The sequence below is a fragment of the Ambystoma mexicanum genome, chromosome 10, assembly GCF_040938575.1.
Source record: "Ambystoma mexicanum isolate Mex_15411 chromosome 10, UKY_AmexF1_1, whole genome shotgun sequence".
NCBI classification, from domain to species: domain Eukaryota; kingdom Metazoa; phylum Chordata; class Amphibia; order Caudata; family Ambystomatidae; genus Ambystoma; species Ambystoma mexicanum.
The window spans coordinates 1,228,570,498-1,228,597,305 of record NC_090932.1 but is presented as its reverse complement, the minus strand read 5'-3'; the positions used below and the strand labels follow the sequence as shown (position 1 = coordinate 1,228,597,305).

At 49.9% G+C, this 26,808-nt stretch overlaps 1 protein-coding gene across 1 annotated transcript in view; it reads left to right on the top strand.

The window, feature by feature from the left end:
- Positions 1 to 26,808, top strand: part of RFC5 (replication factor C subunit 5) — a 513,723-nt gene that overhangs the window by 281,149 nt on the left and 205,766 nt on the right. The window contains exon 9 of the mRNA XM_069619205.1: positions 14,972 to 15,049. Within this exon, the coding sequence (XP_069475306.1) occupies positions 14,972 to 15,049 (78 nt within the window). The remainder of the gene's footprint in view (positions 1 to 14,971; positions 15,050 to 26,808) is intronic.

The following is a 26,808-nucleotide window of genomic DNA, read 5'->3' as shown; positions in this document are numbered from 1 at the left end:
GGCCTGCACAGATTTGTAATATCACAGCTGCAATAAAGTGCGGACTGTTGTCTGACCATATGACGCGGGGTAGGCCAAAACGGGAAAAGTACTCTTTTAGCATAACTTTAACTGTGGACATAGCTGTACAATCTTTCAGGGGATAGGCCCCTACCCATTTGCTGACTGTGCAGACCACCACAAGGACATAGTTATAGTTTTGGCACCTTTACATTTCTATGAAATCAAAATGGATGACTTCAAATGGCATGGGGGGGGAACTTCCTACTGGCGTCGCTGTTCCCTTCCCAATGTTATGTTGTAAACAAGTCATGCAATTTTGGAGCAATCTGTCAGCAGTTTTTGTAATGTGTGGATTCTGCCATTCGGAATCTAGATGTTGAATCATTTTCTTGGCACATATGTCTGCTGTGGGCCATAGTGACCATTGCCATTACATAAGCATTTGGCAACATCCATCTTTTGTTCTCTTTGTCCACCCAACAACCTTCAGAGTCCAATTCTGCTGGACCCTCAGGCCAGGTTTTTATTTAATCTGCAGTAGCTTCTGCTTGCATTTCCTTAACTGTGGCGATCCCATTTTCTATCATCCAGGGTGGTACTTTCATTTTTTCAACATACATTTTTGTGTGCAAATCAGTGGCAGTTTGTTTTGCAGATTGGTCTGCAAATGCATTTCCCTTCCCAACATCACATGTTACTTTTTTATGTGCTTCACATTTCATTATTGCTACTCGTTTGGGAAGCGCAAGTGCCAACAACAGTCTCACTATCAAAGTGCCGTGTTGGTCGGGGAAATTCCTTTCAGCCCATAATCAATTGTGTTCCACTCCAAATGCATACTGGCTGTCAGTATATATGTTTACATTAAGGTTTACAGAAATTTCACATGCTCGGGTTAACGTCATTATCTCTGCAGCTTGTGCTGAGTTGTATTGGATTCTTTTACTTTCTACAATACTTTTCAGTGTTGTGATGGCATATGCACCAGTTGATGTACCATCGGGTAATTTAAAACAAGAACCGTCACAAAACAGTTCTCCAACTGGCTCTTTCTGTGGGGTATCAGATCAATTCTTCCTTTTGTCTCTTGTTCAGTAACCATCAAACAATCATGGGGGAGTTCTTTTTCACCCCCTTTTTCACTGGGAGGGGGCATGAACTCGAACGGATTTAAAGCACAACACCTCATAATTTGGATATGCAGTGTAAACAGGACAATTTCGTATCTTGTTAATCTGGCTGATGTAAGGTGTTAAGTCTGCGTTCTATTTAAAAGAACGTCCACTGCGTGGGGTACCATGATGCTTAAAGCATGACCTAAGACCATTCCCTCGGTTTGTTTTACTGACGCGGTGTTAGGGAGAATTCTCTGCTAAGGCTAATTTCCCAAACCTAGTGAGTCCCCCAGCAGCTTTACTGGATTTTTGAGGTAAATTTTTTCTCCTGCTAAGAGTGAGGCTCTTTTTCTCCCACTCTTAGGCATGATTTGAGAAGGTCCTTTGACTGTAAATGTGTTTTATGGGGTCTTCTACTCCATAGGGCTTCATGTGTTTTTGGTATGTGTTACACAGCACCCTCAGTGCAGTAACACAGGGGTGTCATAGTGACCCCCAAACATAGACTCCATACCCTGGGACTGACTACTGTCTCCCAGGGCATGTACAGTCACCATTGGCTCTACTAGTCTCAAATTGTGAACAGAACCAGTACAAACCATCATATTTGGAAGGTACTGGTAGGGGTAATTCGATTGCCCCTGGGTCTGTTTTCCAAGGGGGCACTGTCCAGTCCCCCCTTGTCGAGTTCTGACTGGTGGCAGTGGATACCACGCGAAATATTCCACAGGAATATTTCCTGTGGGATTTTCCCATTGATTTCAAACGCACCACTTTTTGGTGCAATGTTAAAGATACCGCCGGGTTATTTATTTAATATTTATTCCCCAGTTGGGTCTTTTTACCAGGACTCGGTTTTAAAATGGCGTTTGTGTTCGCCTCTGAAACTCTAACCCAAGTCGAGCCCTTTGTTCCACTTTTTGGCAGGCTTCTTCACAGAAGCCGTCCAAATGGTGCCACTCTGTCTGGGGTCTACAGGATGTGTGGGAGCGGGATTAGACACCCTGCACTGAGTTGCCTTGGCAACTCAAGTCGCACTCTTGTGTGATTGGCCCAGTGGTGAGCCGCCCGGCTCACCACTTAGCATGTTTGAGTGACAGCTAGGCTGTTGAATGGGGGTTTTTCTGCATAAAAGCAGGGCTTTGGGGAATGGAACTTCAGAAGTCGCCACAGGACCTAAAGAATCCGAAGAGGGGAGAAGCTGAGCCATCTACGACGAGGACACCACCGGTGGAGCCCTGCTGCACAAACTCACCACTTCCCCGACGACAGAGGAGATCTTCTTCCAGGAGAGTCTTCTTCCCTTTGAGCTGGTGGAACCAACCAGTTCGCCTTTTTCGCCTTCCTGGAACGTCTCATGGTCGAATCGCCCGTTCCAAGCACCCCGGCGGCCAGATAGCCATGCTTCACCACTACCGCGAATAAAAGGGTTGTACCTTTTAATTGGGGAAACTCCGCCGCTGGTTTCTTCCCTGGCAGTGCAAAAACCTCCAGCTTTCTTCCTCGTCGAGATCATCTCTTCCTCTGGTTGAAGCCACGACTTGCACCCGCTGCCAGGAACAACTGCCACCGCTGGAGCTTTCTCACCATTTCAGGTACTGTGTACCGCCTGGTCTCCCTTGCAACAGATTGTCCAAGGTGTCCCGTAAATCCTTTACTTTCTAACTGGGTTGACCTCAGACCTGCTAACTTTGCCTTTCTGAACTGACCCAACCTCTTTTTTTGACTTTTCTGCAAAGACTTTGAGTGCATTTCCACTGTGATCTTGGGCACATTCCACCTTGCTCTCTCCAAGAGTGGGCCTGGCCTATGAACCTTTTGCTCTACAGTAGACCCTGCCTTTCTTGACTTGCTGTGGTTTCTTAAAAGTGTTGGTACTGTCTTATTTTCCTACTCTGCCTTTTCTCTCCCTTTTTAAACAAATTATTGGAGTGGCATATACAGTTACGCGTTCAACTCTGTTTTGCTAAATAAGTGGTGTCTTAACCTAGACTTGTTGAATAATTAACTAGGGAGGTGTATATACTTATAGTGACTGTGTTTGAACTTGCTTGATATATTAGTGCCAGTGTATTTTCATAAGTGTGTTTTTTAAATAAATAATGATATACTTTTATACCAAAGCTCTGGTCAGTGTTTGCTTGTTCTACTGTATTTTTAGCCCTATTGTGTATAGATTGTCTATATGTCTATATACTGCCTAACTCTTCTTGAGGGAAGTCTGACTGCTCAGCCACAGCTACCAGGTAAATCTGGGTGGTACAGACTGCTATAAATTGGGTTTACTGCTTACTCCTGTAATCTTAAACTTTTTGCAGTGGTCCCTAAGGAACTGCACAGGTTTCTGCCTAACACGCGGCAGCTGCAGCAACAGCTCGCAAACGGTGTGGCAAAGCACATGCAACAGGATCCAACGTGGAAGAGAAGTAGCCGCATGGTCTATTTCTCCCTCCTTGCTCCTGCGTCAATACAGCCAAAGCACAACCATTATTTTCATGCACAAACAACTTGAAATTCTTGTCGTCATTTGGCGTGCCTAAAACTGGAGCTGAACATAATGCAGCTTTGAGCAGGTCAAATGCTTCTTGACATTCCATGTTTCATGGGAAAGGTAAGGTAACGTCTTTCCTCGTCGATGCCACTATCGGTTTCACAATCATGGAGCAATTTGTAACCCATTGCCTACAATATGAAGCCATGCCAATTAAAGCCCTGACTTCTTTCTGCGTCTTTGGAATAGGCATACCAGAGATGCTTTCGAGGGGATTGGTTCCTCCGACGTATTCCACATCTCTGACCGTAATCGCCACAGCTGTGCTGCTTCGGAAAATATGTCTGCTTCGATGATGTCGATATGCTGTCCATCGAGGGCCTCCGTCGAGCCGACGTCACCAGATGTTATAAGTAGGACGCACAACGCCTGTAGCCTCAGTGCCGTTTTTTCCGTGAACGCGTTCGCTTCGGAATCTCGGCACGCCTCGGTTCTTCTACCTGTTGAATCGGTTCTTCGTTCTTGGTTTCTTGTGAGAATTATATCTTCGTCTTCTTCTACCCCGAGATCGGGCTTTAAGAAGTGCCACGACTGCGGTTCCAAGATGTCGCTTATGGACCCGCACAACGTCTGCCTGTGGCACCTCGGCGATTCCACACCACTGATGACTGTGATGAATGCCGTGCTTTGATGTCGAAGGCCATGCGGGAGCGGAAGAAGCTATCTGTAGGTAGGGTTTCCAAACCCCGTAAATCGAAATCCGCTGGGCTTTCGACCAATGAGTCGAGGGGCGACTCTCCGCATCGGCCTAAGTCCAAGGGGTCTCGGTCCCGGAGTGGTTCCTGCCATTCCTCTACCTCTTCTAGGCACTCTCGGAAGCGCCGTCACCGGTCGCCTTCCTCGTCCGAGGACTCCACCAGACGGCAGGTAGCTTGTCCCAACAAGCATTCATCTCCGGCGGAATCGGACGCATTTCGCAAGGAGATGATGGCGATTTTCGAATCGCAGGTCTCCGTTCCGTCCGCGCCCTCTAGAGAAGCTGGCAAGGAAAGCGCTAGGGCCACCGCTCGCATGCTTTTGGGCTCGGGTGGTCGCCTCGATCATCGGGAGCCGTCGAGGTCCCGATCGGACATGGTAGATCGCTCCAGCCATGCCCGCCCCAGATTCCGGTCCTCGTCGCCCTCGAGACCGTTGGAGCCTGTGAGGCCTTCTAAGAAGGCATCGACGCCATCGGCGCCTTGTCCGTTGAGGGGTTCTCTCGAGGCTCCGCCTCCGAGGAAGTCTTCGACGTCATCGGCGCCGAGGCCGTCGAAGGACATGCTCGGGGCTCGGGGCTCCGGCCTCGAAGCCGCTGTCGAAGTTGTCAGTGCCTCGCTCGACGTCGACACAGATTCCCTCGATGCCTTTTGAGGAGGCATTGTCGGAGGTTCCCCAGAGACCGGTGGAAACCCTGAGGAAGGCCCCGAGTAAATCAGTGAGGCCTGTGTTTGAGCCTTTTTCTGACACCTCGCCCAGCCTTTGGATTACAACTCAGAGGTGGATGACGGGTCAGATGTGGAGGGGTTTGTTCCTCCTGAGGTTCCTGATGACCTGATTCCTGGTATCAGGTCATAGCCAGATGGAAGACCTGCGTCAATCCTTAAATGACGGCAGTGGTCTGAACACCACTCCGGAGGTTGTTTGGCAGGCCTAAACCTAGTACACACGCCGAGTCGTCATATAGGCGTCTAATGTCGAGGATGACGGAGTACTTAGGGTGGTCTACTCCACCCGTGGATTTTCTGCAGGGTGACCTGACAGATATTTTGGACCAAGATCCACCCACTGACCCGGTGCTGCCATTTTATATGGCCTTACAAAGAAGGGTGGCGGCAGCTTGGACTGCTCCGGAGAGTCTCCCGGCAGTGAATAAGTCGCTACCGAAAAAATACCGTCCAGCCAGTGGCGACCCCGGCTACTTGTCTGTGCACCCCACTCCGGAGAGTTTGGTGGTGCAGGCAGGTATGGCCCCAGCAAAGCAGGCTGCGTACCCTACCATCCCTCCGGATATGGGCGACGAGAGCTTTGACGGTTGGGCGAAGAAGGTGTTTTCTTCTGGGGGTATAGCTTTAAAGGCAGCCAACTCTCTTTATGCCTTGGCAAGATTCACTCACACTCTGTGGAATTGTGTATCTTTAGCGGGTGAACATATTCCCGAAGGAGAGGAATGGGATGGTTTTCTTGCCCTCGTTCAGGATGGCAAGAGCAACTCTCAACCAGTATCAGAACGTTTAAGAATCGGGGCACGACTCACCTGAGCAATTTGTCACTCAGGGCGCAATTCGTCCGTATACAGACGCAAGCAAGAATCGTCGCGAGTGCGTGTCTGGCTCAATTTGCCTCGTTCCAGGACCCTCGACTCAATGCTCTCTGGGCGTTGCTCGTCGATCAGGGATCGGCTGTGCACAGATCTGCAAAGGAGTCTCATCACTTTTACAGGGGCGCCCCGAACACCTTTCGATCCCAGCTCCACAGCTTCGTCCTCGACTCGTTTTTGCCTTCTTCAAACTCAACGTATACGATGGAGCAAAAGGGGGAGGGTCCCTATTCGGGCACCATATTTGCTAGGCCATAAAGACCGCATATGGAAACTAAGGCACAATAACCATATACTCTAGTGACACGACAGACGCAAGGTTCGATTTCCAAACAAGTCCGGTTTATTTTAAAGTTTTCTCAGTCGCCCGACTTGGGTCTAACGTCTCGCAATGTGTACCCAGACCTCGTGAGACGCAAGAGAGCGAGCACCGCTCAAGCAACAATATATATACATAACATCCAGTCTTTTAAGGCAAATCAATCCACCCATAAATGTATCATTCAGGCTAGGGTTCGGTGATTGATAATCATCACAATTATGACACCTTATGACAAGTCTCTATTCAGTCTAAATATAGTTATTTCTAGCAACAGTAGCAGAGACCACTTTCTGTTATGGGGAACATAAAGCTCTTAGTTCAGCAAGGGTATCATGTTCGTAGGAGAGAAACTTTCCTTAGCACATTATCTATGTGTTTAGATTCAAGAAACAAAGGGTCATTCTGAAGCAGAAAATATCAGTCTCCGTGAAGGAGTACCACGAAAAGAATATAATTCATGCATTAACTTCCTTTTACTACATCGTTTGCAAGACAGGCAGGCACCTGGCCTGCTAATTAGTAGCGGCTCTGCTCGCCTTCAAGGACTTCATGAGGGAGGAAAAAATGTATTTCTGTAGCGTCTAACATTCCTGTCTGTGTTAGTCTTTCAGAACGCAGGCCGTGACCTTGCACCATGCATGAGTTTGAAATATAGAATACATTTTTGCAAAGCGTTTGACAGAAGGGAAAAAAGCAAATGGCTGATACGTTCACAAAATGGGCACCCTCTGGTTACATTGACGATTCTGCGATTGCGATGCTTGTCACATGATGCGATTGGTTTCTGGCCAACATAATATACATACTATACATACTATAGGGTCGTTTCTGGTCTAACAGCCCCTTGAAGAGACCCGCTTTGTACTTAACTGCACGATCAAGTGCCCTGGCACTGAATGTACTTTTGAGCACAAAGCTCCAAACTTCGTAGGGACTGGATGGCCTATTAATTAGGGTTTGAGTTGTTGGACTGCCTAAAGTATATTTGCACTGTATGACTCCTTTCTGTTGCAGGTTGTGGATCTCTACTTGTTGAATAATACTTTAGACTAATAGTTCCTGTATGTATGTTTCGAGGGGATTGGGTCCTCCGACGTATTCCATATCTATGACATGTAATCACCACAGCTGTGCTGCTTCGTAAACTTTTTTCTGCGTCCTGCGTCGATGACATCGATGCGCCGTCGTCGAGGACCTCCTCCGACGTCATCCGATGTGATAAGTAGGACGCATGACGCCCGTAGCCTCAGTTCCGTTTTTTCTGCTTCGTGAATCTCGGTTAACGCCTCGACTCTTTGGAGTTCTGTTCTTCTCGGTTCTTCGAACCTGTTCGTTTTTGTGAAAATCCTTCGTGTGAAGATGTCTTCTACTTCGTCTTCGACCCCGCGTCCGGGCTTCAAGAAGTGCGGGGAGTGTGGGTCCAAGATGTCGGTGACGGACTCGCACGACGCCTGCCTCTGGTGCCTCGGGGAGGCCCACGACACGGATGACTATCGACTGCCAGTAGCTCACGTCCAAAGCCTTACGCGAACGTAAGAAGAAGTTGTCGGTAGGTCGGGTGTCCAAGCCCCTGAAGTCGAGGTCTGCGGGGCTTTCGACGGATGATTCGAGGGGTGACTCTCCGCATCATCGTCGGAAGTCACGTGGGTCTCCTTCTAGGAGTCGGTCTCGCCACTCCTCAGCCTCTTCGAGGCATTCTCGGAAGCGCCGACACCGGTCATCTTCCAGGTCCTCTTCGGAGGACTCTGCCCGGCACGTCGCTTACCCCACCAGCCGTGCGACGCAGGAGGAATGGGCTTCCTTCGGGAAGAAAATGCTGGCGATTCTTGAGTCGCAGGGTACTAAGTCGTCCGCGCCCCCGAGTGGGGTCGGTCGTGAGAGGTCGAGAGACACCGCTCGCGAGAGTGGTCGGCACGAGTCACGGGAGAGGTCCCGTTCGGACAAGGAGACTTGTTCTCGACGTACCCGTTCCAGGTCCCGGTCCTCGACGCGTTCGAGACCGTGTGCACCTGTGAGGTCTTCGAGGAAGACATCGACGTCTGAGGCGTCGACGGGCTTTCTCGAGGCTCCGGCTCCGAGGAAGTCGTCGAAGCCATCGACGCTCAGGTCGTCGAAGGACACGCTCGGGGCTCCGGCTTCGAGGGCTGTGTCGACGCCGCCGATGCTGGCGGCGCTGCATCTGACGTCGACGCCGATCCTCTCGGCGCCGATGCCTGTTCTCTCGACACCGGCGCCGATTCGCTCGACGCCTTTCGTGTCGGAAGTACCCCGTGGCACAGGGGAACCCCCTAGGAAGGCTCTGGTTAAGAGCAAGCACTCTCGGATGCCTTCTTTTCGCCACCTGGAATATATTTCAGAGGCGGATGAGGATTCTGATGGCCTGGTTCCTAGTCAGGTTCCAGATGAAATTGTCTCGGGCCATAGTCAGTTTGACGATTTGAGGCAGTCACTGCATGATGCCAGTGGACTGGACACCTCTCCGGAGGTGGAGTTTTGTAGGCCCGAGCCAGGCTCTCATGCCGATTCCTCGTACCGGCGCCTTATGGCTAGGGTTTCTGAGTACTTGGGATGGTCTGCTCCCCCAGGGGAGTTTGTGCAGGATGATCTAACGGACATCCTTGATGTTGGTCCCCCAACTGACCCGGTACTGCCGTTCCATATGGCTTTACAGAGAAGGGTGGCGGTGGCTTGGTCTGTTCCGGAGAGTCTCCCGGCGGTGGGCAGATCCTTGTTGCGAAAATACCGTCCAGCCAGTAGCGACCCCTGCTACTTGACCAGGCACTCCACTCCGGAGAGTTTGGTGGTGCAGGCGGCCACGGCCCCGGCAAAGCAGGCGTCGTAGCCTACCATCCCTCCTGATAGGGACGACAAACGTTTTGATGGTTGGGCGAAGAAAGTGTTTTCTTCTGGTGGTATGGCGCTTCAGGCGGCCAACTCCATTTGTGCCTTGTCTCGTTTCACACACACTCTGTGGAACTGTGTTGCATTAGCGGCTGAACATATTCCCGAAGGGGACGAACGGGATGGTTTCCTTGCTATGGTCCAGGATGGTAAGGATGCCATGTGTGAGTCCGTTCATTCGGGTTGGGACTTAGCTGAATGCGTCAGTAGGTCCATGGCGGCGAGCACCGTGATACGCAGGTTTGCGTGGTTGCGGAAGTCGGGGTTTGCTCCTGATGTGCAGTCCCGGCTCCTCAACATGCCCTTTGACGGTGAACACCTTTTTGGCAGCAAGGCTGACGAGAGCCTTGAGAGGTTGCAGACCTCAAAAGCTGCAGCAAAGTCGTTGGGCGCTGCAGTTCGCCAACCTCCGCCTTTTCGTCCTAGGGGACAGCAGTGGAGGGGTGGTTCCTTTCGCTATTACTCGTCCTTCAGTAAAGCGAGAGGGGCTGGCAGTCAAAGAGGCCAACGCAGGGGTACCAGAGGTGGACGACAGGGTACCCGTGGTGCCAAGGCCGCTCGGGCAGTTGCCTCTTTGCCCTCAGGTAACGCCGCAGCCGCTCCCACTCAGTCATGAGGCCATGTCCCATGGTTCGCCGGGTGGGGGAAGGCTGGCGCAGCATCTTGTAGAGTGGCAAGCCATTACTTCAGATGTGTGGGTTCTGGAGATCATAACCCACGGCTACTGTCTTCCCTTTCGACACAGGCCTCGCGACAATCCACCGGGGAACCTCTCTTTGCAGAGTCCGGATCCGCTCCTTGCGCAGGAAATTCAAGCCCTGCTTGAGAAAGGCGCCATAGAACTGGTGTCTGTAGCGGAGAGGAACAAGGGATGGTATTCCCCTTATTTTTTGATTTAGAAGAAAGACGGGGGATTGAGACCCATCATGGACTTGCGCGGTTTGAACAAACTCCTCAGGAAGGACAAGTTCAAGATGGTTACTCTCTCTTAAGTCCTCCAGGCCCTTCAGCTTCAGGACTGGTTGGTGTCACTCGACCTCAAGGATGCTTACTTCCATGTGCCGATCCATCCCAAGCACAAGAAGTACCTGAGGTTCGCGGTTGGCGACTCGCACTTTCAGTTTCGGGTCCTGCTGTTCGGATTGACCTCCGCCCTGAGGGTTTTCACCAAGCTCATGGTGGTGGTGGCAGCGCATCTCAGGCAAGGGGGGATTCACGTCTACCCCTACCTGGACGATTGGTTGATCAGGGGGAGCTCTCCCGAGCAAGTCCTGGATCATCTGTCCGTCACCTGCCACTCCCTTCACAGGCTGGGCTTCTCCCTCAATTTAAAGAAGTCCCATTTGACGTCAACACAGCGGCTCCAGTACATCGGAGCAGTGCTCGACACTTCCCTGGGGCAGTGTTTTCCTCCCCAGGTGAGGCCTCTTCACATTCAGCAGATGGTGCACAAGTTTCAGCATGCCCAGACGCTCCCAGCGTTCGAGTTCTTGAGGTTGCTCGGCCTCATGGCATCCTGCATTCTTCTGGTGCCAGAGGCTCGCCTGCGGATGAGATCTCTGCAGTGGGCACTCAAGACGCAATGGTCGCAGTCCTCCGGTAGGATGTTGGACCCGGTTCAGGTGCCGCCCTCGGTCACCCGGGACCTTCTGTGGTGGGCCGTCGAAGACAACTTGATGAAGGGGGCTCCATTTTGGCTTCCCTGGCCAGAGGTGACGATCATGAGGGATGCATCCCTCACGGGATGGGGAGCTCATGCCAACGGGCTGACAGTCAGCGGTCGTTGGTCTCCGTCGGAGTCCAGACTCCATATCAATCTGTTGGAGCTGAGGGCCGTCAGGCTAGCCCTGAAGGCTTTTCTGCCGACTGTGCGAGGAAAGAGTGTCCTGATCCTGACGGACAACACAGTGGCCATGCACTACCTCAACAAAAAGGGGGGGCAGGGTCACTTCCTCTGTGCAGGGAGGCGATGCAGCTCGAGTTCTGGGCCATCCAGCAGGAAGTTTCGATCTCGGCAGTTCATCTGGCCAGAGACGAAAACGTGACGGCGGACGCTCTGAGCAGGCAGAGTGCGATCTCTCACGAGTGGGAGTTGGCTCAGGAGATTCTCCTGGAGATCTTCGCCCTTTGGGGGACCCCTCAAGTGGATCTCTTCGCCTCCAGTGTTAACCGGAAGTGCGAAAGGTTTTGCTTGCAGGAATTTCCTCCAAAAGGAGCCTTAGGAGACGCGTTCGTAGTGGAGTGGTCATTCCCGCTGCTGTACGCGTTTCCTCCAGTCCCTGTCATCCCGCAAGTGCTGCAGAGGTTACGGAAGTTCGGTTCCCGGATGATCCTCATGGCCCCGGCGTGGGCTCGGAGGACGTGGTACCCGGACTTTCTCGACTTGTCCATCTGCCCTCCACGTCGTCTTTCCTACCGAGACGATCTGCTCTCACGGGAGGGGGGTCAGGTTCTCCATCCAGAGGTCAGATCCCTCATCCTTCACGCTTGGCTTCTGAAAGGTTGAGGTATAAGGATTGGGACCTCCCTGAAGACGTGATGGAGGTGTTGCTTTCGGCCCGAAGGCCAGCAACAAAGTCTCTGTACCGTTGCCGTTGGCGTAAGTTCTGCGATTGGTGCAGAGTTCAGAATGTGGATCCTTTTGCATGTGACATCCCCATGGTTCTGTCCTTTTTACTTTCTTTGGCCCACAGGGGCTTGCAAGTGGGTACCGTTAAAGGTTACCTGGCGGCGCTGTCCATCTTTAAGCGCTCGTCTGAAGAGTGTTCTTACTTTAAAATCCCTTTAATTTCACAGTTTCTGAAAGGGCTCACTAATGTGTTCCCTCCGTCACCTTTCCTGGTGCCCGGTTGGGATTTAAACCTTGTTCTTAAGTTTCTTATGGGTGCTCCGTTTGAGCCTTTACATTCTTGCCCTTTGAGGCTGTTAACTCTGAAAACTGTGTTTTTAGTTGCGGTTACTTCCGCTCGCAGAGTGAGTGAGTTACAGGCACTTTCAGTTAAACCACCCTTCACTGTATTTCACAAGGACAGGGTTGTCCTTAGAGTTCGTCCTTCTTTTCTTCCGAAGGTAGTGACGGAATTTCATTTGGCCCAGAAGGTTGTTGTTCCGGCATTCTATCCTCCTCCGCATCCTGGTAAGGAAGAGGAGAGGCTCCATAGGCTTGATCCTAGGAGAGCTTTAAGCTTTTATGTTTCACGCATGTCCCGGGTCAGAGTGGACGATCAACTCTTTATTGGTTACGCTGGAAAGCGTTTGGGGCAAGCTGTGACGAAACAGACTTTGTCTCGCTGGATTATTTTGGCCATCTCGGAGTGTTACCGCTTGGCGGGTAAGGACCAACCGGCTGGCTTGCGGGCCCATTCTACCAGGGGTATGGCTGCATCTACTGCCCTGCAGAGGGGTGTTCCTATTCGCAACATCTGTGATGCAGCCACCTGGGCTTCAGTACATACATTTGTACGTCACTATTCCCTCGATTCCATCCGAGGACAGGATCTGGCCTTTGGCAAGGTGGTCCTTTGCTCTGCTATTTGATTGGCTATTCTAAATTTTGATTCTAAATTATTTCCCTCCTCCTTGCTCTGGTACTGCTTTGGGAGTCTGTCATAGATAAGGAATACGTCGGAGGACCCAATCCCCTCGAAGAACAAGTTACTTTCTTACCTGGTAACGTTCTTTCGATGGGATGATCCGACGACGTATTCCATATCGCTCCCGCCCTGCCTTCCCCGCTGCAGAATTTCTTTTGCGATTGCAGCTTACGTTCCGCAAGGCTTTGTGTCTGACTGGCAGTTGACTAATGTCACACGTTCTGGGGGAAAAAACTACAACTGAGGCTACGGGCGTCGTGCGTCCTACTTATCACATCGGATGACATCGGACGTCGGAGGAGGTCCTCGACGACGGCGCATCGACGTCATCGACGCAGACGCCGAAAAAAGTTTCCGAAGCAGCACAGCTGTGGTGATTGCATGTCATAGATATGGAATACGTCGTCAGACCATCCCATCGAAAGAACGTTACCAGGTAGGAAAGTAAATTGTTCTTTCTTGTATAGTGTTGTGTTAGTATTGTTAATATTGCTGAGTTCATCTTGCGTTTGAGTTAAAAGGCCTTTAATAAATGTATATTTTTGTTTTATATATACGCCTGATTGAGAGTAATTTGTGGTGTTGTTTGCTGTGTATGCTTATTGTGGACTTTCAATCACCCTCACCCCTCCTGAGACCAAGTCTTGACTGGCGCCAATGCTACCTTGATTGGTCTGGCTTGTCCAGAAGGTTACCCTGTTCTAAGAAACTAGGCTGGCCTTGTGAACCTCTGCCCACCAGGTCAGAAGTCAGAAATCCATCTGAACACTTCTGGCTTGGGAAGTGCGGTTTTCTTCAAACAAGAAGTTAACCTCATCTCTTTTGTGCAGGCCTTGCAGCTTGTGTATTATCAGGTAGGCTCCCCTTGAGCTCCTGTGTTTCGTCAAGAACCACTGACTGGTTAACTGATGTAACATCATCAACTGGTTCACAGTAAATAACCCCTACATCTTTTGCTAGCATTTCTTCCTTCTGCCCACACTGTAAATAAACATTGGAGTTCAGATTGTAAATAGACCACTCTTTTCCTCGACCACTATGTTTATGCACCCTCTGCCTACCCGCTTACTATATGTATATATTGTGTTGTTGTAAAGTACATTTTAACTGTATTATAACTATGTATTGCTGTAACTATGTAACCTAAACTTAAAACGTTCATGCTTCTTGCGCCCTGATACCTTTTGGGTCTGGCGCATTACAAATAAAGAAACAAACATCCATCTGCGGAAGATCGTGATCAGAACTGGAACAGTCCATTTGACTTTGGCTGTGCTGGTTTCCCAAAAGGCCGTCTTCTGGTCCTATTGGCTTTGGCAATGCTGTTTCCTCCATAGGCTTTTGTGAACACTTATTGTTAGGAAACAGACTCCCTATATCCCTCTGGGAGAGTATATTTGTTATTAGCAGTTGCTAAAGTGTGATCTGCCTAACTCTAGCTTTCTCTCCCAGCTCAATTTTGAAAAGGTGATATGCAGAAGTTCTGATTCTGACCTTAATTGACATCACTCTGTGTGCTGGATATGTAAAGCATACAACGTTACTCACCTGGATTATTTTTTCTTATATAACTTGATTCCATTTCACACTGAATGTTATTGTTGGTTGCTGTGTTATAGATTTGCTTGTGTGCCTTGTGTGTGTATATATAAATACATATATTTTAATATAACATTGAGTAAGTGTTTACTTGGATACCTGTGTGAACCTTACAGCTCACATTATTCCCTCCTAAAATAACCCTGGCTGCTCAGCCACTCTACCGACTTGTGTAGTACAGGCCTATAATAAGAGTTGGGTGCCTAATACCAAAATATTAGTATTATAAAGTGCCACACCTGTTAGACTACTTTAGAAAAATGTAACGAACAGTGGGGCAGGTCACTATGTGCCTGGAGTTTTTTTACTCCCTATTTTTCGTAGTTGGGAGTAATTTGCCTGTTTTTAGGGATTAAAAGTGGCTACTGCATTGTTATGTCTAGTGCTGTTTGTCCCTGATAATTGTTTGACGTCCTGCATGGATGTCTGTATTGTGCCTACTCATTCACTGTTACAATAAGGATTGGGGCTGTTGAAGTTGTGTGCATGCAAGGGTGCAGCTCCTGCCACCCGCAAAACTGTTCGTCCATGTTCGTGTAATGTTCGTCCATGTGTCAAGTATTTTGTACGATTATCCTTGACACAGCTCAGATATTATGGAGTTGAAGACTCTAAAAGGCCTCGCCTTGCACGACATCCTGACTGAAGTACATCTCTTTGTACACAGAGGTAAGTAACGTTTATGTTTTGCTTTTAATAGCTTACTTTGAACTATTACTGGTTTATGTCCATCACATTTGGATGAATGAACTTGTTTTTCCGTCTTTGAAGTGATTTAGAAATATGGGTAATCATGATTCCCACCAATGGCTATTCATATGATGTAAAGAAGACATCCACGAAGCAAGGCAGGAACAAGCTTTGTGGTGAATAATCAGCAGCAGGGGGAGTCTTACCGTTTTACCGCCACAAAACATCTCATAAAAAGACAATACTGATAAATGGATGAAAGCAACCAAAACATAAAAAGACTGAATTTCTAAATTCAAACTGAAACGCAAACATGAACTGTCACTGGTGCATCTTGGAATGTTATTGCAGCTTGCGTGCCTTCAACTGAAAGCGTTTTTTCATTTTAATATGATGGCTTATCTCTCAATTTTGTTGTTCTTTTTAAGTTTTATAAAAAGAAACGATTAATTTAAAGACCACACTTTAAGGTACTTTTTTGAGTAAAAGGCTGACAATGAAACGTGGCACGCTTACAAAACATACTGGAAATTAGTCTTTTTCTTTAGCAAAAAAGGCAAGGGATTCTCCCACTTTAAACTACATTGGCTGCAGGAAAAAAAGAATGACAGGAATTTAGTCTTGCAAGGCCCCTTTAATCTCAAAAGTCCACATATGTCTGTTTTCGTTTCTATGCACTAAGACAGTTTCTCTTGCTGAGAAGTTACATTTTAAGCACATCTTATGCAGCGTGGAATGTGTCCAAACGTTTTCTAACGAGTTTAATCCAGCATACAAAAAACAGTAATGCTTTTGTAGCCCAACATGTTGTATGCAAAGGCACACAGGTTGAGAAAGGAAAAGGATATGCTTGTTCGTATCTTCCCTTTGCAGTAAGGTTTTTCACATATATAGTGGTAAGCATTTTATTCCAAAGTTCTAAGCAGACTAACGTCTTTAAAATTACAATGTGTAGGGGGCGTGGCCTGGAGCGCCAACGATGAGGAAGCTGCATTAATGGCCTCCGCATGGGTCCGCGGCTGTAACAGACTTTTTTCCTGGCTCCTGCTATGCCCAACATGAATCTTACTATGGGGATGCAGCGGAACCTCTCCAGCACCACCAGCTGCAACCTGGGAGCTTAACGCCCCCAGGTTCACTATAAACGCGGCAAAGACATTCTCCCCCGGTGGCCTGCGCCGAAACCAAGATGGCGGCCGCCTCGCCAAACCCGCCCCCTCGAGATCCCCTCACCGGGGCGCTGCGGACCCTGGGGACTGGATTCTCCCTGGCGTGCACTAAAAGTGCATCAACGGTGCCCGCTCCGCCCTCTCGCCAGCTCTGCCCCGCTTCGGTTGAGGATTGCCTGAGCTCCTGACACCGCCCTGCTCCCACGGACCCGAGAGGCGCGGACGAAGCCCCTCGTCACCAACGGCTCCCTCACCTGCCTAGAGGGCGACTCCTCCTGGTCCCTTGATGCACAGGGGCCTGCCGGACCGTGGCGGGAGGTCCCCGCTGCACCTGCCATCGCCGAAGACTGCAAGCCTGATCTGCGGGGCCTCTGACGGGGATCCATTCCAGCCGTGCTCCCTCCAGGAGGAAGGGCCCCCCCATCCACTTCGCACAGCCCCGGCTCTTGAGGAAGGGCCGCGCTCCACCCAGGTGAACCCTTCTGCCCCCAGCGCGGAATGGCGGCGGAACCCGCGTTCTCTTGCTTGGGGCGTTGGGGTCTCTCCCTCCTTGCTCTTGGCTCCGGGGCCCCCAGCCCGCTGTTCCGGCCCATCTACTGGTCATCCTGGGTGACCTCCTCTGCCTGAGGGCTCTCCCGGAGCAGCTTGCATTCCTCACCTCTAAGTTCCGGTAGCCCGACGGTGCTTCTTCCCTGGCTTCCTGGGGCGCCCCTGCCCATGCTGTACACCCGCCTGCTGTGGTGGCCTCGGCCCCGTTGATGGCCTCCGTTCTCGAGGCAGCCCATCACGTCGGACTCCCGCTGAGGCCCACTGGAACTTCTGGCAGCCCTGTGGCCCCCGACCCCTGAGTGGGGGTCGCGCTCTGCGCCCGGGTGTGCCCAGGGGCCCCTCATTGGGTCCCCCCCGCCAATCTCACTCCCGCCTTGGTGGGGACACTCGGTGGTCTCTGCCTCAGGGCCCTCTGGATCTCCGGGGGCCCCCCCTTCTAGCACGGGCCCTGGAGCCCCTTAATGTTGGCCTCCAGGGCACGGAGTGACACCCCCTTCGACTTCCTGGGGCGCCCCTGCCCACCTCCACTTTTCCTCATCCGGAGGGCCCCTGGTGTCGCAGTCCGCTCTCTGAATATTCTCCCTGCCTCGCTGATTTGCCCCACTACGGCACACCTTGCCCTCCCCAGAGCCATGTTGTCCAAAACACTGAGGCCCCCTAAATCAGCTGACATTTCAACCATGCTGCAGCCCTTGGAAATAGGGAAGAAGATCGACCCCCCCCCCTTAAGTTACACCTCAAAAGGCGACCGACGACAGAGGGACGCTTGTAACTAAAGAGGACCTCCAGGCCTTTATGTCTGACATCAAGTCGGAGTTTAGGACCTGCCTGACGGAACTCTCGGCCAAACTGGAGCAAGCAGAACAACGGGTCAGCAGCATTGAGCAAAGGGTCGGGGAAGTAGAGGACCTGACCACGGACCACACTAGCTCACTAACGGAGATGCAGCGCGCTGTCCAGCTGCTAACGGAGAGAACCGAAATTCTTGAGTATAAACAGAAAGACATGGAGAACCGTTCTCACCGCAACAACCTGCGCATCCGAGGGGTGCCTTCTTCCGGTACCGGCAAGGAGCTTCCTGAATATGTTAGTACCCTTTTTCAATCTCTCCTCCCGGATCTAGAGGAGGCCCAGCTTCTGTTAGACCGAACCCATAGACTGCTTCCTCGCCGGGGGGTAGACACTGACCCCCCCCCCGGATGTAATCCCACGGGTCCATTTCTACACCACCAAGGAGGCTATTGCGGCGATAAGCCGCTCGAAGGACAAACTCTCTTTTCAAGGTGTCCCCCTACAGATTTTCCAGGACCTCTCCCCTCTTACCCTTCAGAAGCGCAGAATGCTACACCCGCTCTCGCTCTTCCTTAGAGAGCAGCAGATCCGCTACCGATGGATCGTTCCCACGGCACTGCAATTTTCGTACAAAGGCACCCAACGCACCATCAGCCACCTCGAGGACGCGGTGTTGATTCTCCGTCCGGATTCCCCTGGGACTTCAGACCCATCCCGCTCGGGCCATATGAGCCCGTCTCCGGGTACCTCCTATCCGAAACCAAAACGGGCTCCCTGGTCAAGAGTGCAGAGGAGCCGCAAACCCAAATGATATGTGAAGATACCCGTAAGGGGCATATAGCACTGGAACCCCCTCAAACCCCCTGAAACATGCCGCGGACCCCATGCGGTCCATACCCCCCTCCGAGGTGGGTGCCACCACGTTACCCTTGGAGAGTCCCCAGACCATGTTGGTTCTGCCGAGGACCGACACTACAAATCTGCTCCCTCGGCTGCAGCCTGGTCCTCCCGTTGGAGGCCACTGTTGGTAGTTTCAGCCATTGGAAACCTTAATCCTGCATGTCCCTCACGGCTTTGACTAACTCGACTCGCACCACTCCCCCCCGCAACAGCGGACTCAGGGCTTCAGCCCCCGCACCTAACTTTGAAGCTTACCACTCTAAACGTCAGAGGCTTGAACTCTCCCCCAAAGAGGAAATCCATCCTACACATGCTGCATAATGAGGGAACCTCTATCGCATTCCTGCAAGAAACGCACCTACTCCCGACGGACTTTTCTCGCTTACGAAGCAGACTCTACCCCCTACAATTCCTGGCCTCCGGAGGCACCAAGAAAGGAGGCACTGCGATCTTATTTGCAAGGACCCTGAAACCTCAGATTCTAGACTCGCTGAGTTGCCCCGAGGGCCGCTTCATAGCGGTCAAATGCTCTGTCCTTGGTCAACTCTACACCCTTGTCTCAGCTTACGCCCCAAATGAGCACCAAGAGGGCTTCTGCCAGGACCTAGAGGATTCCCTTCTTCCATTCGTCGAAGGGCAGGTGATCATTGGAGGCGACTTCAACGGGGTCCCGGATCCACTCAGGGATAGGTCTCACCCCTCGCCAGCTAGAGACCTGAAGCTGGCCACAGCTCTGCTCCACTTATTCCGTGCGCTGAACGTTGTTGACTCCAGAAGAGAAAGACTTCACCTTCTATTCATATGTTCATCGTACCTTCTCCAGGATCGATCTGCTGCTGGTTTCCCCCCAGATTGTATCCTTCACAAATAATGTTATGATTGGCTCCTGAATCCTCTCGGACCATGCCCCGGTTTTGCTCGCCTTGCGGGCTCGCGACCCGGATCCACTTCCCCGCCGCCAGTGGAGCCTGTACGACCCCATTTTGGGAGATATGGCTATAAGGCACACGATTGCTACAACGATTAAAAACTTTTTCGCTGAAAACCCCAACGAAGACACCTCCCCGGCCAATACCTGGGATGCTATGAAGGCAGTACTTAGAGGGGCGTTGATTGCCCAAGGCGCCTCTTACCACAAACAAAAGAAGGCAGCACGGACTATCCTAGAAACGGAGGTTCGCGAGGCGGAGGCCACTCATATAAAAGCAAAGGCTGGCCCCCGAAATCCTACAGGGCCCTACGGATGGCACGGCAGAAGCTCGAGGCGCATTACTCTGACGCTACAGCAAATCTGTTGACCAGAACCAAGCAATGGTACTACGTCCACAGCAACAAAGCTAACAAATTACTGGTCAGTAAACTGGCCAAGGAGAAGAGCTGGAATTTCATCCCAGGCCTGCGTGATGCGCAAGGGAGGACCCATCACTCGGAAGACGAGAAATTACGGTTGGCGATAGCCCACCTGTTGGAGATAATGACCGCGACCCCGCGAGACCCAGATGTACAGCGCGCCTACATTCAGGAGGCCTCGCTTCTGCCCCTCAAACCGGAGGAGAGAGTGGAACTGGAGTCCCCGATTACTATCGAGGAGGTGGAGGAAGCCATCAAAAGCCTAATGCCGAGGGCTCCTGGCCCTGACGGGTTCTCCACACGCTTCTATAAACTCTTCTGCCCTCAGCTGGTGGCCCCCATGACTCGCCTCTTCAACTCATTCGCGGTCTCTGGCACCGTCACCCCATCGATGCAGGAATCTATCACCGTTTTAATTCTCAAACCTGGAAAAGACCCCCTTGAAAATAGCTCTTATAGACCAATCTCCTTGTTGCACTTGGACGCTAACATCTACTCCAAAGTCCTGGCCAACCGCCTTGCCCCAATCCTCCCGAGCATTATAGATCTGGACCAGACTGGGTTCAACCTCCACAGATCAACGAAGAACATCATCCGCAGGGCTCTAGACCTAATAGAAGTCACTGCTCAGGGTTCCCAGCAACTAGCCCTGATCTCCCTGGACGCAACTAAAGCCTTAGATAAAATAGACTGGCCTTACCTCTCTTTCGCCTTAACGGCATTTGGCTTTGGACCAACGTTCATGCGGATGGCCCTGGCGAACTACCAGACCCCGAGGACCCGGCTGAGAGTCAACGGCCTCATATCGGATCCGATCTCCCTCACATGCGGCACACGACAGCGATGTCCGCCATCTCCCTTGCTCTTCGCATTGGCCATGGAGCCGTTGGCCCAGCGAGTTTGCCAGAACCCCTTCATTTCTGGCCCGAAGATCAGCGCCACCCAAAACAAGATTGCCCTCTACGCGGACGATGTGCTGCTGACCATCACAAACATCAAAAACTCCATGACGGCGGCCCTGGCAGAGATCCAGACTTTTGGGAACGTCTTGGGTTTCGCTATCAACTTCCACAAGTCCGTTGCCCTCGGCGTGTGACTGTCCCCAGGCGAGAGAGAAGCCTTGCAGAACCTTAGCCCACTCCAATGGAGTACTCAGGCGATCCCTTATCTGGGTTTCCAGATCCCCGCTGATCCTGCAAAGATCTACCAGGCCAACTTCCCCCCACTCTTTGCGGAACTGGCGAAGGACCTAGCCCGTTGGCAGACACAGGAAATCTCGCTTCTGGGGCGCATTATGGCAAGCAAAATGAACCTCCTCCCCCGATTCCTCTACTTATGCGCTGCCCTCCCAACCACAATCCCCCTTCCCCCTCTGCAGCGGCTCCAGAGGAAAATCGTTGGCTTTATATGGAAAGGCAAGAAAGCCCGGATTCCCCGGAGAACAATGATGTCCAGTACGAAACTGGGAGGGTTGGGAGTCCCGGACCTCCAGAAATATCACATTGCAGCACAACTGGCCGAATTTCAAGCGTGGGATCTTGCCTCAAATCGCCCGCAATGGGTGGAAATTGAACAATCTCGCCTTCCTCTTCCCCTTTGCTTCCTCCCGTTCATTCCCACCACTCTTAGACGCAACTGGCCAGGGATACTGACTGCCACCAAGCAGACCTTGAAAGAATGGGAGTGGGCCCACAGGCGTGGAGGCATCCCTGGATCCCTTAGCGCAGCCTCCCCGATTTTTCTTAACCCTGCCTTCACCCCGGGAGCCCGCCCGCAAAACTTCAGGAACTGGGTGGCGGGAGGCTTCAAAACTTTGGGACAGCTCTTTGAGAACGATGCTCCTCTCACCTTTGAACAATGCAAAACGATTTTCCAGTTTACAGAGACGGATAGATTCTCCTATGCCCAACTGAGGCCCTGGTGCACTCACCCCCAAACTCGAACCGCTGCAACCAGACCCCTGGCCCCCGTAGAGCTTATGATTAAGGCCCTGCCGGCCAGGGGTAAAATCTCGGCCCTATACAAACTCTTGCAGGATTACCCCCTCCTCTTCAGGCCCTCCTATATGGCCCAGTGGGAATCGGACCTGGGTCGAGCGATCGAAGACCACACATGGATAGACGTTTGGACGAGAACACGTACGACGTCCCGGTGCATTACCAATCGGGAATGCGCCCATAAGCTCTTGTTGCGCTGGTACTACCCCCCCTTACGCCTCCATCATTTCCAGCGGGCCCTGGATCCCCAATGCTGGCGCCAGTTTGGCTCTATAGGTTCCTACTTCCACATGTGGTGGACTTGCCCCAGAGTGCAGGAATTCTGGACTCAATGCCTGGCCATTATCAGAGAGATTACTCAGGTGGAGATCCCCCCCAACGCCTGAACAGGTTCTCTTGGGGATCCCACTTCCAGACTTCTATCCGAGAACAGGGAGAAGAGCGGCACTGATCTCCCAAGTTTTACTGGCTGCAAAAATTACAGTGGCTCGCACCTGGAAGTCTGCAGAAGGCTCCCTGATAATCCTCTGGTGGCTTAAATTATGGGATATCTTAATAGCCGAAAAAGTCACGGCAGCCAAAGCGGGTCTGCTCTACCGATTCACTGACATGTGGGCCCCAGTTTTGGACTACGACCGGAATTACCCAGCCTTGACTTTTAAACCACGTTTGATCGCCCGGGCCCTCTCCCCGTCGGAAGGGGGCTCCCATCTTGCTCAGGCCGAATGAGACTTCCCCTGCCGCTGACGCGGGATCCTGAGGGGGGAGGCAGGGGGGGGGGGATTCGAATCTATTTTGCTTGACTTGCCTGTGAGACTTACATGCTATTAATGTCCTGTTTCCTCTGTGCTGTGTTATAAATAAACAAATTTTAAAAAAAAATTACAATGTGTACAAGCATCTTCCATCATCTTCCTGGTTGGTGCGGGCTGCCTGTTTCTGAAGCCTCTATGCTGTGCTAGGGTGGTAAATAGGTTAACCTGACAGACTTGCTTAGGCCTATTTGTATGTAAATTGTGGGATTAATACAGAACTATTCCCTAACCTTCCAAGGTGCTATGTCCAAATGTATCCTAGTTGTGCCTCATATTTGACAGTTTCTCAATGACTCACATACAAAGTGGCACATACAAAAATACTTTACCACTGTTCCAATGGTGAAGCTTCTACTGTTGGCTGGGGATGCCTCTTCTTTAATAATGGGTACCAATAATTTGTGCTCAGACATCAAAAATTGCCATACATAATGTCTGTGTCCTTACTCATTTGGGGATCTAAACATTGTGCCTACATTTGTATGCGAGGGGTAGTAGGAGCAGGTTATATTTGGGTACTGTCAATGTGGCTGCCTGGCTCAGGTCTCTGGCTCAAAGTAGGCCATAGTGTGACATAAATCCTTTCTATGTTCAGACCAGCATTTTTCAGGTTGAGAATCTTTGTACTTGAGCTCCCATGTTGTTCTTTGTGTGGTATTCGAGAGGTCACCTTTCAGTACCATCACTGACTGGTCCTGCCGCGTGTGCTCCTCTTGTGTTAAGTGTTGGCCAAAAGGTGTTTCTGTTTTATGGTTCAAGATGGTGTGTCTGTGCAGGTTCATTCTTTGACGTAGTTCCTTGCAAGTCTCACAAACATACTTTCCTTGAAGACATTTCTTGCATTGGATGAGGTATGCCTCATTAGATGATTTACAATTATTTGTTCCTTATACTTGTAATCTTTGGTACTGTAGAGTTTTTACAGCTGATCGGTGCAGATGTGTTGGCAGGTTTTGAATCTCGTAACATTGCATGGGGATTTTCCCTGTTGTATGTATTTGATCTGGTATAACTGCTTCTGGTGAGGTACCGTGCAAGGTTTATTTGTTGTTTGTATGCAATTAAAGTGGTTTCTTTGAAGCGGTCACTCATCTCTGTTAAAAATTGATTGTAGGTCCTTAACAATTCTATTCAGACGTTAGTTCTGGATTATATGTTACGACCAAGGGTATTCTTTCTGTGGTTTCACTGTCTCTGTATAAGCAGGTCATTTCTGGGTATTCGCAATGCCCGATCAAATTCCTTGTCAATTTGTCTGGCTGAGTGTCCCTTTTGCAGGTGCACGTGGCAAGTTGGTTGTCCCAGTTGGAGCATATATGTTGTTACTGGACTGAATGGCTTGACTAGATGATAGATCATTTTGAGTGGCTTGGATGAAAAAGTTTTCTGTGAAGGTATTTGTTCCTGTCTGTTGCTTTCCTGTTTCTAGGAGGCTGTTGCCTCCACAAGAAAAGGTGGTGTCCAGCCACCAGTATGCTCACCTTGGAGTATTCCATGGTGAAATTAATGCAGTGGTGGAAGCTCTTTAGGGATTCATAGAACTGTTTTAGGGAATCTTTGCCTTCTGTCCAAATGACGAAAATGTCATCGATGTTGAGCAGTGGTTTCTGGAATTGTTGTAAAAACCGCTGCTCGAGGTCTGCCAATAAAAGGTTGGCATACTGGGGTGCAATTTGTGTGCACATGGCATTTCAGTCTTTTGTAGGAAATGTCTTCCATTAAAGCAGAAATTATTTTGTATATCTATGAACCTCATGAGACCTGTAAGGCTATAATTGGGATGTCTGTCTTGTGGGGGGTTGTGTTTTGCAAGGAACTCTGTCATGCAGCTATTCCATTCCATTCATGTGGAATGTTGGAATAAAGTGATGTGACATCCAACGTGGCCAATAGTGCATCAGGTGATATACGTTCTACCTCTTGAATCTTCCTGAGGAAATGTGTTGTGCCCCTATGCAAAGCTCTTTGTGTCCATCACCAGAGGTTTGAGTTGATTCAATATATCCAGATGTGGCTTTGGTTAGTGTATTGGCACCAGAGATGATTGGACGGCCTGGATTTCCTCATTTGTGGATCTTGGGGAGCATATCGAATGTCCCAGGAATTGGATTGTTTGGTATCAGATGTTGGCAGTGTTCTTCCACACTGCTTGGCATGGACTTGATACATTGGTTTATAGTTTTTTTGTAACTCCATGTAGGGACATTACCCAGTTTCAGATAATACTCCTTGTCAAGACGTCTCTATAGGCCCCTGCTTTATAGTTCTGGATAAACATGGCCACGACAGCTCCACCCTTGTCTGCAGGTTTTATGATTTTGGTGTTCGTTTGGAGTTTTCTTATTGCCCATCATTCTTGGTAGGTAAGGTTTTGTTTAGTTTAGTTTTTCGAGTATGTCAGATCTTGCACGTTTTCTGAGAGTCGATATATGTTTTAAGTTTCAGACTGCGGCCAGATGGAGGTGTTGAGCTTTTTGTCGTGGCATCATAATCTGGGCCAGCTCTTTGCTCATTGTTATGCCCAAGGTAATATTCACTGAGACACAAGCACCATATTTAGTCCTCGATTTCCCTACAGTTACATTTTGTCAAGTTCCTGATTTTTGTCAATATCAGGCCCTTCAGATAAATGGGCCTTGCAAGACTGACTATCTGGCATACTTTTTCCTGCCGCCAATGGAGTTTAAAGTTGGAGAGTCCCTTGCCCTTTTTACAATGTGAAAGTGATGTCCAGCTCTGTTTGGTTTTTATTTTATTTCATATTTGTCTTGTAACTTCCATATGACTAGGCGGTCTCTGGGGCTTAGAAAGTTTGTGGAACTACCATTTTAGCATAATATTTTTAGTCCAACACAAGTTGTCAAAACTTGGATTTTTTTGTTGTTGTTTTTTTTAAAACTGGTCTAACACGGCACAAAAATTTTCTCGCGTAAAGTGTTCAGAACTCTGCACACCGTTGCTGAGATATTGACTATTTAATGAAGATGCCTAGTTGATAGAGTATCTCCAGTTAGCCTGCAGAAGGTATCTTCAAGATCGCACCAGTATCATGGCCTTCTGGATTTTGCGCTCAGCTATTCTGCAAGTGTGGTAGTCTTGTGTAGGCAAGGAAGAGAAAACATACAGCTGTGGCCTTGAAAGTGCATTGAAATATGAGCAACTGTACTGTGAACAGTACATGCAACAATTTGCCAACCCTCTGGACAAGCATGAGGACAGTTTTGAAAAGGTCTATGCTATTCACAGTGTAATCTTTTTGATGCACGACAGCTTGTCCCCAACTCTTCCCCCAACAATCTGCAAGTTTACTGTGAGGTAATTACGCCAAAAGTCCTATGGACTCCTAAATAGGGCAATAATTAGCACTTGTGATCCGGTGGTAACGGTAATTGAGTTTGGCAGTTTTTCTGCTGTTTTACCAACGGAATACGGCCAAACACCTAATGAGGCCCATTGTTATGTGACCTGATGGATGATAATCTCAGCCACTAGTGCACAACCCAGTAACTGTTTCAAACTTTGTGACATTTTAGGCCCTCAATTATATTGTGCATCAAAAATAATTGTTCCATGCTTCAGCCAAGAAGACACTGATGCCATACCTTACAATCATAGGGAAATCTGGTCAGTGTTAGGTTAGATTTTCATATCTATGCTTAGTCTCCCTCACTTCTGAAACCACCCAGCACTTTTTGCTGGATGTGTGGATTATCGTTCTGTGTTACTGAGTGAGTGGGACCCTTTTTTTCACACCTCACCCTTAATTTTACTCTTTCCATGGAAGTTATTTTTGTGACTCTCCATTCTATATTTTTGGAATCATACTTGTTCCAAAGGGAGAACGATACTTTTTTGTACTTTCTACATTTCCCATTGTGAGATCAGCACACCCCACCTTATGTAGAGTGCTGAGGGGTTACATTGTATCCCCCTTTTCACTGGTTCTTTAACATTTCTGTTAGTCATTTACTTACCTTGCAGAACACATGTTCTCAAGGGTAGAGATATTTTTATTCTCTGTTTTATATTGCGAGATCAGCACACCCCACCTTATGTGGAATGCTGAGGGGATCCATTGTATCTCCTTCCTCATTGCTACTGTAACGTTACTGTTACAGAGACAAGCATACATTTATGGCTGGCGGCAGTGGGTGTGTTCTACCTAC